The sequence below is a fragment of the Lepisma saccharinum genome, chromosome 2, assembly GCF_977018435.1.
Source record: "Lepisma saccharinum chromosome 2, izLepSacc3.1, whole genome shotgun sequence".
Classification (NCBI taxonomy): domain Eukaryota; kingdom Metazoa; phylum Arthropoda; class Insecta; order Zygentoma; family Lepismatidae; genus Lepisma; species Lepisma saccharinum.
The window spans coordinates 53,352,571-53,368,106 of record NC_139230.1 but is presented as its reverse complement, the minus strand read 5'-3'; the positions used below and the strand labels follow the sequence as shown (position 1 = coordinate 53,368,106).

The 15,536-nt window shown below is 35.9% G+C and overlaps 1 protein-coding gene across 1 annotated transcript; it reads left to right on the top strand.

Annotated features, from left to right (window-relative positions):
* Positions 1–3,261: 3,261 nt before the first annotated feature.
* Positions 3,262–3,987, top strand: LOC145982108 (uncharacterized). Its single transcript, XM_083115680.1, has one exon. The coding sequence runs from the start codon at positions 3,262–3,264 to the stop codon at positions 3,985–3,987; it is 726 nt and encodes a 241-aa protein (XP_082971806.1).
* Positions 3,988–15,536: the final 11,549 nt, after the last annotated feature.

The following is a 15,536-nucleotide window of genomic DNA, read 5'->3' as shown; positions in this document are numbered from 1 at the left end:
GCCTTTTCACAATCGATGAATGTAAGATATAAGGTGGCTTGCCATTCACTGTTTTGTTCCAGAATTATTCTTAGGGTATTTATTAAATTGACACAATTACGTTGTCTATGGAAACCAGCTTGTTCTTTCCTCAATCTTAATTCTACAACATCCTTCACTCTATTTAAGATTATTCTCGATAGTATCTTGCTTGGTATCCTTAGCAAAGTAATTCCCCTCCAGTTTTTACAGTTAGTTATACCTCCCTTTTTTGGCAGCTTTACTATTAAACCTTCTCTCCATTCTAATGGAACTTTTCTTCATTCCATATTTTCTCTAACATTGGTTGTAATAGGTCAATGGAAGTTTCCACATTAGCTTTAATTAGTTCCGGATTGATGTTATCCATTCCAGGAGCCTTGCCATTCTTAATTTGCTTTATTGCAAGTCTATCTTCTGCTCTAGTTGGGGACCCTAATTTAATTTTGGTTTCTATTTCCTTCTGTTCTTGTTCGATTGCAAGTTTCTTCTTCTCTTTTCCCATCTCTATTCAATATGTCTGAAAAATATTCTCTCCATCTTTCCATTCGTTGTTCTTGGGTTAGCAATAGATTACCATTTCTATCTCTCACCGGTTTACTCTTCCTGAATGTTGTTCTGGATAATTTCTTAGTTATGTCATATAACTGTTTTAAGGCACCTCTCTTTTCTGCCTCTTCTGCATTTTGTGCTAAGTCCTCTACCCATTTCCTTTTATCTCTCCTCACACATTTCTTCACTTTTTTATCTATTTCCGAGTACTCTGTTTGGGCTGCTGCTTTCTGTAATCTTGTTCTGCTTTGGTTTATTTTTTGTTTTGCTTGTTTCCTATTTCTTATTACTTGCAAAGTGTCTTCAGACATCCAGTCTTTTTTGTACTTGATTTCTAATTCCAAGTACCTTCTCTCCAGTTTCTAAGTAGATTCTCTTCACATTTTCCCAATTTGTTTCAATATCTGGTTCATGCTGTGTACTTTCCGAGAGAGCTTGGAATCAATTATTTATTTCTAATTTGAATTCCTTTTGTTTTTCTTTCTCTGTCAATCTTTGAACATTATTTTTTTCTTCCTTCAAACTTCTTGAATGTTGACATTATTTTTAGCTTAAATTTGGCTACCACAAGATGATGGTCACTGGCTACATCTGCTCCTCTTTTATCCATTAGCCATCTCCTAAACTTCCTGCTTATTGTTTTATGGTCTATTGGTTTTCTGTAATGCTATCTGGTGAAACCCAAGTTACTCTGTGACAGTTTCTATGAGGGAAGATTGTTCCTCCAATGACCAATTCGTGATATGCACGTAGGTTTACCAATCTTTCTCCATTATCATTTATGTCTCCCAAACCATGTTTTCCCATTATATGTTCCAATCCTTCATTTTGCGAGACTATGTGGCAGAGAAGGAGTCCTTTGGTACGGCTCAGAAGGCGAAAGAGGCAACCCTCCCGTCTGGGGTTGAATAAAAAGGGAACCACTGCCTTGTGGTGAACAGGGATCTTCAAAGGCTAAGGGAGACAACACTGACAGAAAACAGCATGCTTGGATGCTTCAGGCGGCAGCCCCAACACCAAGCTCGGGTGCTTGCACACCTTAAATTGCTTTATTAAAGAAACTAAAGTGAAACGAAACCGGACGGATGCTTTGATGACAACCATTGATGTTATAAGGAAAACAAATATAGGATGTTGGAATATCAGAACTCTGAAAGAAAGTTCAAAACTAAAACAAGTTGAAAGAGATATGAAAAAAATACAAACTAGAAATTCTTGGGTTGAGTGAGGTGAGATGGATAGACTTTGGTGAAATAACAACACAAGAAGGAAATACAATTTTATACTCAGGACACATAGGAGATAATGCAGAACACAGGAATGGCGTAGGGATACTCCTAAACAGACTGGCAAAGAAGAGCCTAATAGAATGGAAACCTATCTCTGACAGAATTATTACAGCTAGGTTTTGAACCCGCTTTAGAAAAATAACTATAACACAATGTTATGCTCCCACAGAGATGACAGAAATTGAGAGGAAAGATGAATTTTACAAACAACTAAATGACGCAATAAAAAATGTGAAGGTAAAGGTAAAGGTAAAGTGTTCCCCTGTGCATAGCACCACGCCATGATGGCCGCGGTGGCTCAGTCGGTAACGCGTCTGACTACCATGCTAAAGGTCCCGGGTTCGATCCCCGGCCGGTTCAAATCCGGGAACTTTTCTAACGATGGAAGCGGCCCCGGCATCCACCCAGCGTCGAATAACATGGGTACCTGGGGGAAACCCTGGGGGGTAAAGGCGGTCAGGGGCGTGATGCTGATCACATCACCCCAATCACGACCGGATCAAGAAAGTGTGGGGCGTTACCCCCACACCCCCTATACGCCTTCATGGCGTGGTGCTATGCACAGGGGAACACTTTACCTTTACCTTTACCTTCACATTTTTTATTGCGTCATTTAGTTGTTTGTAAAATTCATCTTTCCTCTCAATTTCTGTCATCTCTGTGGGAGCATAACATTGTGTTATAGTTATTTTTCTAAAGCGGGTTCAAAACCTAGCTGTAATAATTCTGTCAGAGATAGGTTTCCATTCTATTAGGCTCTTCTTTGCCAGTCTGTTTAGGAGTATCCCTACGCCATTCCTGTGTTCTGCATTATCTCCTATGTGTCCTGAGTATAAAATTGTATTTCCTTCTTGTGTTGTTATTTCACCAAAGTCTATCCATCTCACCTCACTCAACCCAAGAATTTCTAGTTTGTATTTTTTTCATATCTCTTTCAACTTGTTTTAGTTTTGAACTTTCTTTCAGAGTTCTGATATTCCAACATCCTATATTTGTTTTCCTTATAACATCAATGGTTGTCGTCAAAGCATCCGTCCGGTTTCGTTTCACTTTAGTTTCTTTAATAAAGCAATTTAAGGTGTGCAAGCACCCGAGCTTGGTGTTGGGGCTGCCGCCTGAAGCATCCAAGCATGCTGTTTTCTGTCAGTGTTGTCTCCCTTAGCCTTTGAAGATCCCTGTTCACCACAAGGCAGTGGTTCCCTTTTTATTCAACCCCAGAAGGGAGGGTTGCCTCTTTCGCCTTCTGAGCCGTACCAAAGGACTGCTTCTCTGCCGCATAAGTTGTTGAGGTCTTCGCCGTAACCCTGGCAAGGGGCCCTTACAAGGTGCTACCATCCGGAGCCAGATGGATTTTTTAAAGAGGTATTACTCCTCTTGGTTTTCCAGCTCCTCCGCCTTTGAGATGGTCATTCATCTTCTTCCACCTTTGGAGCTGTTAGGTTGCTTCTTAGTCTGGCTCTTCCTTGCCAGCCTTCCCACCAGCAACATGAGGGAAAAACTAAAAAGACTACAGGAGAAAGCAAAGATAGCAGGACTCACTATTAATGTGAACAAGACTAAAGAAATGCGAGTCAATGTAAGAGGAAAAGAAAAACTGAATGTTTGTCATGAGCTGGTTGAACAAGTAGAGTCATTTACATATTTAGGAAGTGTCATAACAAAAGAAAAAGGTGCAGATGAAGACATAAAAAATAGAATCAAGAAAGCCAATGTGGCATTTATACAACTGTATCCCATTTGGAAAACCTACAATGTTTCTAGAAAGACAAAAATAAGGATTTTAAATACAAATGTAAAATCAGTTTTACTCTATGCTTGTGAAACATGGAAAACCACACAAGGTAACACGAAAATAATGCAAACCTTTATTAATCGCTGTCTCAGGCGTGTCCTCAATATAAAATGGACAGAAATAATATCAAATGAAGAATTATGGAGAGAAACTAAACAACAGACAATTGCGACCCAAATAAATAGAAGAAAATGGAGTTGGTTAGGATACACCTTACGAAAACCAACTGGAGCAATAGAGAAAGCAGCCTTAGACTGGAACCCCCAAGGAGCCTGGAAAATAGGACATCCAAAGATGACATGGAAGAGAACAGTAGAAGAAGAAGTAGCCGAGTAAGGAAAAACATGGAGAGAGGTCAAAGATTTGGCATGTCACAGAGCCAATTGGAAGTGTTTCACTGAAGCCCTATGCTCCTGATGGAGCAAAAGGAATTAAGTTAAGTGATAGATAGAACCTCAGAAGTGTAGTTTTAAGGTCTGTGGTGGCGATTTAGGTGCCAAAACGGGAAGGCAGTGGTGGAGAGGAAGGTTTACTTTAACTTGGTAGACAAGGCTTAGCATTAAGAGGTCATAGTGTGGGGGCAAAAAATGGGGAGCAACTGTTCCTTAAATCGCCGCAATTTCTATCAGAATATGAAATTGTTCAGAATGTATTTTATAACTTAACTCCTCTGTTGCAATGCATGAACATTGTATGTGTGCAGAAACCACCTCAGTATGTGTGTGTTTGTACATTTATTTTCATCAGGCATCAAAACATCTATGGTGTCTTTGAGTATTTGTACGAAGCTGTCACACTTGTCAAACTGTGAGCAGCGAAGTGAATGTCGACCACTCTTGGACACTTTTTTTTTATTCAAGCCTGAACACCACTGATGTGTCTTCCCATGTTTACAGCTCCATTAAAACTGATATCACCAAATTGATCATAGTCAGGCCTAAGCAAAGGAAGCCTTTTTTTAACACTGCTGGATTGTGAAAGAAATCATATTGCATGGTTGTAAACTCTTCAGTTCCCAACACATCTAAAGTTTCATGTCCCAATATGGTAAAATGTTTAGTTATTTATCTGACACTTTTTCTTAATCATCTCACCAGAAGTTCTTATCAATTTGTATTGGATAACTTGGAAGTAAGATACATTCCTCCTTTGATTTAGATTTGATTCTTAAGGCAGCAGTTCTCAAACTTTTTTCTCATTGTACCTTTTAGTTGTAATTAAAGGTCTAATATATCCCCACTATAGGTTTTCTCCAAATAGTGGGTTTTGTGGAATTTGTTTGGCTGCCTGATAGGTATGTGTTACTCGCTTTTGATATGTTGGAAGCATGTATTACTGTCAAGCACAATTTTGGAGTTTTTATTGTAAATCATCAGAGTTTCTAAGCAGAAGGATGTGCCTGCATAGCCTGACACAGTTTCTTGATGTCTGGTTGTACACTTGAAACTTTCAAGAGAATGATTTGGCTCCAAAATTAGTCTATTTCAATACTTGTTTGTTAGATACACCATGAGGAAAATTGTCACATTCTCATCTACCAAAAATCTGTCAAAGATGGTCTCTTCAAACTGGATTTCAGTTCAGGACAATTCAATAACTTCTTCCTTCATCATCGTTGAAAATAAGTCTGGTAGTTGTAACGCTGAACTTGGATTTTGTTGATATCAGCCAAAAATACATATTTAAACTGGGAGCATGCGACTGGCAAAAACAATGACTCAATGACATACAAACCCAGTCATGCAATCACAATTACAATGTTACAACGTACTTTCAGTTGATATCCCAAGAATTTACGAGGAAAAATCAAATGAAAAGCACAAATTACTTTGTATTACAAAAAGGATCCAACAGTGAATAGCGATTATGCCTTCTCCATTGTATTCACTTTTTACATGCTGGTTAATTTGGCCTTTCCCCCTTAATTGTTGCCCCGTCAATGAAACAAAAAGAATTGTTAGATTACACCAAATTGCGTGTAATATTAATACATTCTTAACTACAGATTACCACTACACAATCTTAAACAATGCATTAGCCAAAAATGCAATGATCATTCATTCGTTTCCTTCTTGTAGCGATTAACCCAGGTTTCTATTCAATATGCACTTACTTGTTTTGTTTCGTACATATCAAGAAAACGTACTCCTGTAATGTAAGAGGACAACACACACACAGCTTCATGTATTCGCTTAATTAGCACGTAAGACTTTGAAAGAAGCATAACACGAAGTACATTTAACAATCAATGTGAAATTTATTCATTACAAGAACAGGGACATTTTTATAAATTTTCTCAATATTTCACAATCAAAGCCTTCTTATGGCAAAATACGATCTCTTGTATCACCTCAAAATTAATTTTCATTTTTTATACGTTAGATACCACACAACCAGCATGTCTATTCAAACACTAATATAACAGACTATAAGAAGGTTTGACTAGAACATAATTATTGCTTTTCGGGCTTAACTTACTTTACGAATGTGCATATGCATGTATTTGATTGATCTCACTAAGGAAGACAGCCATGCAAGCATTTAACAGAAAAAGCGATGCTGTTCCAATTGTAATCTTATAAATATTTCAATTCTTAAATTGAGATTCACATTTTTACGTCGCCTTTAAAAGGACGTGACAACGTGCCCTATTTAAGATCAAGGCAATTCTAAAGCTACAAAGGGAGAAGAAAATGATGGTATATTTTAGGACAAGGTTACTTTACAAAAAAAGGAAAACGAAGATTTTTACGTTATCATTATCTTACTCGTTTTTTTCACAATGGATTTTTAGTTACCTCAATAAATTTGTTATTCTTATGGTCAACGCCACGATGCGTATTCTAAATCACACGTCATGCGTACTGTCGTCCACCTGCTAGGGTCAATTGTGCACAATAGTTACTAAACCTTTCATGCTCTTCCTCATGAATATACATTTTTTTATTATTTTAATTTTAACATTTGTTCATTTAAGGATATAAAGACTTCGACTTCAAAACTAATATTATTGCAATGATTTTTACGTGTTCGTGGTGATTCACACAAAGATTAACGTAAGTACCGAAATATTATTGAACATTCCCTTTCACTCGTAAGCACACTCAGCGGAGCATTTACGTACCTAGCAAATAGTTTCAGATACTGAAACTTAAAGCACCATAATCGAATTAACTGTCAAGTCCTAACATCATCTGTCCAATTACACGAGGTCCTTCGGGCATAAGCAATGGCTGCACTTCCTCTTCATCGTGTCAAAAGTCCGTTACATGGTGCGTAGCTAGGATAGATACTGAAGCGATGGAGTATGAGTGAAGGGAATGTTGCTGGGACAATTCCTGTCATCGAAGTGAATTCAAATTTTACGAACTCAAATGTAACAGATGTAGTACTTGTTCTTGCTGCAAGGTAGCAGCAAGAACTGAGCTGTCAGACAGGGATGCCATCTGATGGCTGTAAAGTGAACTTCTTCGGTTGTGTAGATGAAGATGTTCAGTTTGCTTGCCTGAAAGAATTACGAGTAACCAATATAGTCGCAAATATTCCAATTTCCCTGGTCTTGCCAAAAAAAAAAAGTACCCAAGGAACGAAGAATAACCTACCAAAAGGAGCACAACTTCAGTAAAGTAACCTTGCACTAGCACATAAAACTATACACCATACCATCAAAAATATACATATAGAAAGCACGCACCTAATTGAAAATCCAATCAATCAAACCATAACCTAGAACACAAGATATATTGTATCAAGACCCAAATACATGCAGCATGATATACACATGATAATGATGACAGCATTTTCAGTATATACAAAATGAACCATGCATGATAATAATGAATGATGGTAATGAAGATAATGAACTTACAAGCTTTAAGCCATTCACAAGCATGCGTTAGTTCAGACATGAAGTCAGGAAGTGGATACAAACAAAAAATATGTTACACCCCTAGGGGATTAATCAAAACCACGACGAACATTAAACTCATGAGAGCCAATGATGAAAGCAACAACCAGACAAATTTTAATATTAAAAATAGCTAGGTGGCTTAAGTACATTAAAGCCAACCCATAGTAACCACCAACCTATTAATTTCATTCATCAAAGTATGTACAATACCAATATGTACATCATTCATTTGCACTCCATGGGAGGACAAGATGTAAACAACAATAGATGACTAGAATCCAACAACCATAGTACAATTTTCTGCAGTTTGTTTGAAAAAGATTTTTTTTTTTCTTAACATAAATGCAAAAGAATATTGTTGGAATATATCTACAAAGTGCTTGAAGACTCAGCAATTGTTCGATGTATATATCATGTTCGCCATCCCTGCCAAACACCAGATATACATACAATTAGAACCTTAAAAGCAATGTAAAAATCTATAATACAAGCACTTTAAGGTGGTGTATATCTGTACCAAAGGTAATTTTAAAACAACCTCAAATTTCCTACATACACCATGCTTGCCATCCCGGCCAAAGACCTGGATGCATGTAATTAGGAACTTATGAAGCGATGCCATAATTAATCACACAAACACTGCACTTAGCTGTAGTATCAAAGATGAATTCAGATGATGCAGTAAGTTGGAAGATCTATACTGTAATAAGTCTGAGGTTGGGTGGTCTATTCCAATTTTTCCAATCCAGTAGTAGAACACATCCTCGCAAAGAAAAATATGAAATGAAGAATAACACAAATAAAAAACAAGGTACAGAAAGAAAGATGAATGAAGAGATAGGACAGTGAGGAGTAAACTACAGGTGGAAGGAAAGGACAGGAAGTAGCATTATTACATAACATGCATTTGATCTGATACACCATAAATTTACATACAGTATTACACAATATTTGTCACAACTCCAGAGAGACCATATTAATTATCAATTCTCTCATTACATATCAATACATAACAATTTTAAATGATCATAGAATGAATACGAGAAACATTTATATAATTTGTTACTAAGGAGTTAATAAAAATGTTTTGAAGACCACATGCTATAAATTTAGAATTAATAATACGAAAATATGGTTACAGCAAAAGGAATGGTGAAATTAAGTCACAGTAATCAGAAATGCCTGAAAACATGAAGGTAAACAAAATTAGAGTCATTGGATGAAGTCTGAATTGTACGACCCATATGTGAATCGGCCAAATCCACTAACTGAGGGGTCGATTCCGGGTCACGAAGCACATATAGTTTGAAATGGGAAACATGTGACTTTCTGATGACCTGTTGAGTGTCCGGGTCAACTAACAATCAACTAACAAAACTGTGACAGGACCTAGCATTTTAAAAACCTTACCTGGGTCCATCCAACGCTCTTGAAGTTTGGCAGAGATGTGAAGTAGAGCATTATTATGGGGAAAGGTGCAGTAAAGAACCAAATCACTCAGCTTATAAGAAGCCTGAGTTCTGGTGGGATCATACTTGTGCTGGCGAGAATGCCAGGATCTCATCAAATGTTGATAAGCCTCACCACAACAGCATACTCGATCAGGAGAAGGAGGAGCAGCCAGTTTGGTGTCAGTTTGTAACTCCCAAAAGAAATGCATAGGCCCATCAATGTCTCAGCCAAGAAGGATCTTAGAGGGGCTTGTATGGGTGCTATCATGTTGTGCAGTGTTAAATGCGAAGGTCCCATTGGAGTGATCTTTTGAATGGTAACAAATCAATGAGGCCTTATGATTCCTAATAAATCTCTCTGCTAATGAGGGATTAGGATAGTATGCACTGGTGTATATGTGTCTTATATTTGACTCAAACAAAAAGTTGTTAAATAAATGAGAATGAAAGTAAGAGGCATTGTCTGAGACCAACTCATATTGAGCACCAAGGGAAAGAAACAGAGTTCGCAATTTATCTATGATATGATGGGAAGTAGCCAAACAAATCGAATATAGAGACACTTATTTAGAAAAAGCGTCCACCACAACCAAAATATAGTATTGCCTTTAGTTGAGCGAACAAGAGAATCCACTAAATCAATATACAAGTGACGCCAGGGATGACGAATAATCTCTGAAGAGAGAAGACCCTGTGGCTTATGAATAGCAAGTTTGACTCACTGGCAAATATCACAAGAGCGAACATATTTACATATATAAAAAAGATAATTTGGCCACCAAAAAAGAGATGCTATCTTCTTGATGGTTTTATTGACACCAAGATGGGAACCACCCACAGAAGTATCATAATATCTACACATTAAGTGTTGCAACACCTGTGGTAGAACAACTTGAGATGAGATAGAATCAGGGGGGTTGCCAAATCAAGAGATCCTGAAACAAGTGGTAATGTTTAACTGATTGACGATGTTTAAGTTGAGTAATTATGGGAGACAATACTGGATCCTGTGCCTGAAGCACAGCATTATCGGTCTTATTAGATGGTATTATATTGAACTTAGGAAGGATGCAGACCCAATGGAAAAATCCTCTGGAGAATGTATGCGGGAGAGACAGTCCGCCACTGTATTCTTTTTTGAAGAAATGTGTTCAACATTATAAGATAAACGAGAGAGGTACATCAACCAACGTCCAAACTTTCCAAATTGCTCCAGATGCCTAAGGAGCCAAGATAATGCCTGGTTATCGGTTTGGAGGGTGAAATGTTTAGAAATGAAGTACGTTTCGAATTTCTTGAAGCTGAAGACAATAGCGCAGCATTCTCCTTCATAAATGGATTGTTTACACTGAAGCAAGCCTTTTACTTGAACTTCAACGAAGCATCCTAGTATTCACTTTACAAAATAGCAATTAGGATTTTTATAACTTCAATGAAACTCGGGCGTCACTATTTAAAATTTCCACATATTTCATCACTTATTGATCTACTGTCTTTTGTTTTTTTCATAGCTATGCTCAAAATGTGTATAGAAATGTATACATCATAATTTTACATTATCAAGAATGTGATAATAATTAATTATACATCATATTAATGCAACAACGTTTTCCAAAATATAACAAAACAGAAATTGATAACATAGATATATCATCGTGCATATTAAACACAAAATTAAACAAAACATAATAAATGTGAATCTTTGGGTCAGTCACAATACGCACCATTTACGGGTGAAAATTTTCGACTTACTTCAAATCTGTAAATATCGAAAATTTTACCAGATTTAATTACAAACTTATGAACATCGCATTTTTAAGTTACAACTTGAAATCAACTCCTCATTTTATTAAACTATATTATTTCAGTTCATTATGAATTCATGAATCAAACTTGACTGACATATTCTTCATTTTGTTTTAGTTGCATGCATTCAGTACATTAACCGAATAAACAATATTCTTGAATGGAAACAATCATTAACTAACTAACTAACTCTCTAGCCTTCTTAAACCCAAAGGTTCATGGCTGCAGCAACACAGGCCTTCCATCTGTCCCTATCTTGAGCAAGATCTATATACCCTTTTCCATCCCTACTGATTTCCTTTATGTCTATCTCACCGTTGTCCCTCCATCCTCGTCTTGGTCTTCCTACAGGTCTCTTACCATCAGGTTTCCCAACAAGAATCCTGTAAACTCCTCTTTCTTCTCCCATTTATGCCACATGGCCTGCCCACCTAAGTCTTCTTGATTTAATCATTCTAATAATATCTGGACATGAATACAAATTATGTAGTTCTAAATTATGTAACCTTCTCCACTCACCTGTATCCTCATCCCTTTTAGGTCCAAATATTTTCCTAAGGATCTTATTTTCAAATACTCTCAATTTATGTTCCTCTTTCAATGTAAGGGACCAAGTTTCACACCCATTTATTACTACAGGTAAAATTACTGTTTTGTATATTTTAACTTTTAGTTTCTTAGATATTAAACGAGAAGACAAAAGTTTATGAAGAGAGAAGTAACATGCATTTCCTGAATCAAGCCTACTTTTTATTTCCTCTTTAATATAATTTTCACATGTTAGTATTACTCCTAAGTATTTGAATTTGGAAACTTGTTCAAACGAGTTGTTATCAATAATTAGATTTTGATTATTACCTAACACTTGGTTTCGGCCTGTAAGCATATATTTAGCTTTCTCTTTGTTAACTTCCAAACCTATCTCTTTAGCAGTTTTGAAAGATATTTTAGCATTATTCTTAATTGTATTTATATCATCCCCTAATAAGTCTACATCATCTGCATATGCTAACAACTGAGTCACACCATTAATTCCAGTCCCTCGTTAGTTTCCTTTACCTTCCTAACTGCATAATCTAAGGCAAAATTAAAGAGCAATGGAGATAATGCATCTCCTTGTTTTAACCCATCATGAATTGTAAATTTGTCACACACATTAATACCCACACAAATTTTACTTTCTGTTTCACTGGTGCATACTTTTATCATACTAACAAGCTTCTTAGGTATTCCAAACTTGACTAATATATTATATAATTTATCTCTTTTGACCGAATCATATGCTTTTTTGAAATCAATGAATAGCTGATGGACATTTTGATTATATTCCCACTTTTTTTCAAGTGTCTGTCTAATGTGAAAAATTTGATCTGTAGTTAATTTGTTAAGTTTAAATCCACATTGATAATCACCTATAATTTCATTAGCATATGGGGTTAATCTTGTTAAAATAAAGCTAGATAATATTTTATATGTTGTTGAGAGTAGAGAAATTCCACAGTAATTATTGCAGTTCATTTTATCACCTTTTTTAAACACAGGAACAATTATGGATTATTTGCACTGTTGAGGGATTTCTTCTTTATTCCATATTAAACAAATTAATTTATGAATTTGACATATTAACGAATTTCCACCATATTTAATTAATTCAGCTGGTATTAAATCAATGCCAGGTGCTTTGTTATTCTTTAGCCTTTTAATAGCATCTTTAACTTTAGTCAAGTTAGGTTCTGGAACTAAAGGTTCTGCTGTGTGAACTTCATTTACTTCTGATTTATCTCCTACATGAACATTTAAAAGGTCATTAAAGTAGTTCTTCCACCTATTTAGAATATCGCTTGGGTCAGCTAGAAAATCACCCTCTTTATCTTTTATCAAGTTTACTTTAGGTTGCCACCCCTTTCTAAATTCATTTACACCTTTATATAACTCTCTGATATTTTTGGTTTTGCTGTTTGTTTCAATTTCGTTAATTTTGTTTTTCAAGTAATCTCTTTTTTTACTTCTAAACGTGCAGTTAACTTCTCACTTTATTCTATTATAATTGCTTAGATTTGTATCGTCAGAGTTATTTAACCACCTAACTCTAGCCTGATTTCTTATTTCTATTAGATCAGTGGTTTCCAACTTCAAAAGGTCCGAGGGCCAAAATTATATCCAGCAATTGATTGGAAGGCCGCATTTTTTTTTTGGGGGGGGGGATTAAAATTTACAAAAATTGTAAGTACTGAACTGAAAATTTAGTACTTTCGCAAGACCTAAATTTCTAAAATGAGGCATCAAAAACAATGGAATCACAAATCAAAATTCTATAATAAAAATTTGTTTCACAAAAGCCCAATACTTATGGATGAATTGAAAGAAATGAAAAACACACCATAAAAATAAGAATCCTTCATAGTAAGTGTTCAATGTGAAAATTGAGGCCGACCTGCTTCTTTTATTAAAGTTGGAATGTCCACTTCAATTTCTGTATTTGAAAGTCTCAGAAGGTGAAGAATCTGCCAGTCGGCTTCTGTAGCGGTTCTTGATGAATTTCATTGAAGAAAAAACACTTTCACACGTGTATATGCTGCCGAACATCGATGTCATTCTTTGCCCAAAACTACTAAGGTTTGCAAAGCGTTCCTTTGAAAGGTATTTGAAAATCTCTGGCCCCTCTTCTTGCCTAGTTTGAAGGAACACAGCCTTGCAAATCACACAATTCAAGTTTGGAGAGAAGCTATTTTCATTTTCAATCTTACGTTTTTTGCAGATATTGCTCATTTTGATATTTGCATAAACTTTAACAATCAGTCGCAGTACAATCCGAATTGGAACACTGGAACTCACTTCGTACTTCGTGCGTAGTAAAACAGATCTCTTTAGCGCCGCTCTGCAGTTTGTTTTCAACACAAGGAGTGAAGCCTTCGCGGAAGCGGGAGAGTTCATTCCTCATAGCGAAGAGGTTGAATGCATGGTGTGAAGAGAAAGTTACGTCACTTTAGATTCTTCTGATGATCATTATTGACTGCAAAATCAATTCTACCTGTGATATTGTCTTTCTTCACAGAGCTTTCGTTCCTTCAGTAAAAATAGAACGTATTTTAATAAAAAGAAATAAAATTAATGTGTTTTGCAAACTGGCTTTGCGGGCCACAAAAAAGGCAACGGGGGCCGCGTGCGGCCCGCGGGCCATCAGTTGGAAACCCCTGTATTAGATTATGACATTCATTATCAAACCATGGCTTACTTTTTCTTGGTTTATGGTATCCTATACTTTCTTTAGGTGCTGATTCTATTGTATTATGTTTGTGCTCCCAATTCTTATTTATGTCTGTTTCATTTATATTTTCATCATCATTTAAATCCTGCAAAACATCAAATCTATTGGACAGTTTAATTTGGTAATCTTTCTTAATTCTTTCATCAGCAAATTTTCCTGTATTAAATTTTAGATCTTTTAGATTTTGTTGCTTATGATTTATCACTGCGAGTCTTCTCTTAATTTAGCAATTACTAAATAATGGTCACTGGCACAGTCACCACTTCTATGTGTACGAACGTCAATTATACTAGTATGCCTTCTCTTATCAATGAGAATATGATCTATCTGATTATGAGTTTTAGTTTTACAATTCCATTCTCCTGGCCACCTAACTTTCTGGACAGCTACTACATCTAATTTATACTTAACTATCTCATTAACTGTACACTGAAATGCCCCTGGCCGGTAAAGGCTCAGAACATTCCAGGTGCCTAATTTAATATCCTTATTCCTAATTTAGATCTTATCCTTAGTCCAGGGACCTCCCAAAGTAGTCCCCACCCGGAGATGCGAATGGGGGACTATTTTATTTCCGAAATATTTTACCTTGGGATCATCCATGGCCTCATATTGCTGTTTCTTGACATGTCTTTTTACAGTGCAGAGTTGTCAGCTCTACACCTAACCCCCAATATGAATGGAGGACCGCACCTGTCATGCATAACAAAAATTATTACATCTCACATTGTATTTATAGATTCTCATTGCCCGATGAAACTCTCAAAATCTTCAAACCTTCTTACTTCACTTCTTCACTAAATCTTGGATAATTTCTTCAGCAATATGTTCAATAGATGTAAATAATGCACGACAATCAAGAAATGCAAAACATACACTTATTTCATTCCTTCTACTATATCTTCCAAATCACTATCTTAGTTGGAAACTCTGTAATTTTTTGAAATATGGTTACCTGATTACAAATACTTCAACGTTGTCAATTGAGTTGCAAGTAATAAATTAATGCTGCGACTGTTTCTTCAAATATCATACTTATTTGCACGCACATAAACTTGTTAGACAAAGATAATAATCACATCATCAGGGCATCCATGGCCTTTCATAAAAGTATTGTCTACATTTATTCATGTACTTTGTAGACACATCAATTCTCAAATAATATAATAACCATATGTAATCTAGTGGATAATTCCATTTCTCATTCCTACTAAATACAATGCATTGGCATAAATCAATTATTTATATGCAGAGTATATTATTTCTGAACAAATTCTTAAACAATATTGCGCAGAAACAGAATGTACATTCACATTCTTACTTGCATGCAGCAACAATTCTCGTATTTTAGCACATCAGTAGCAATAGGAAGAAGTTTCAACATTGTCAGTTAAATTAAATATACATAGATTAAAATATTCCACCTTTATTTGAATTAAAGTGCAAATAA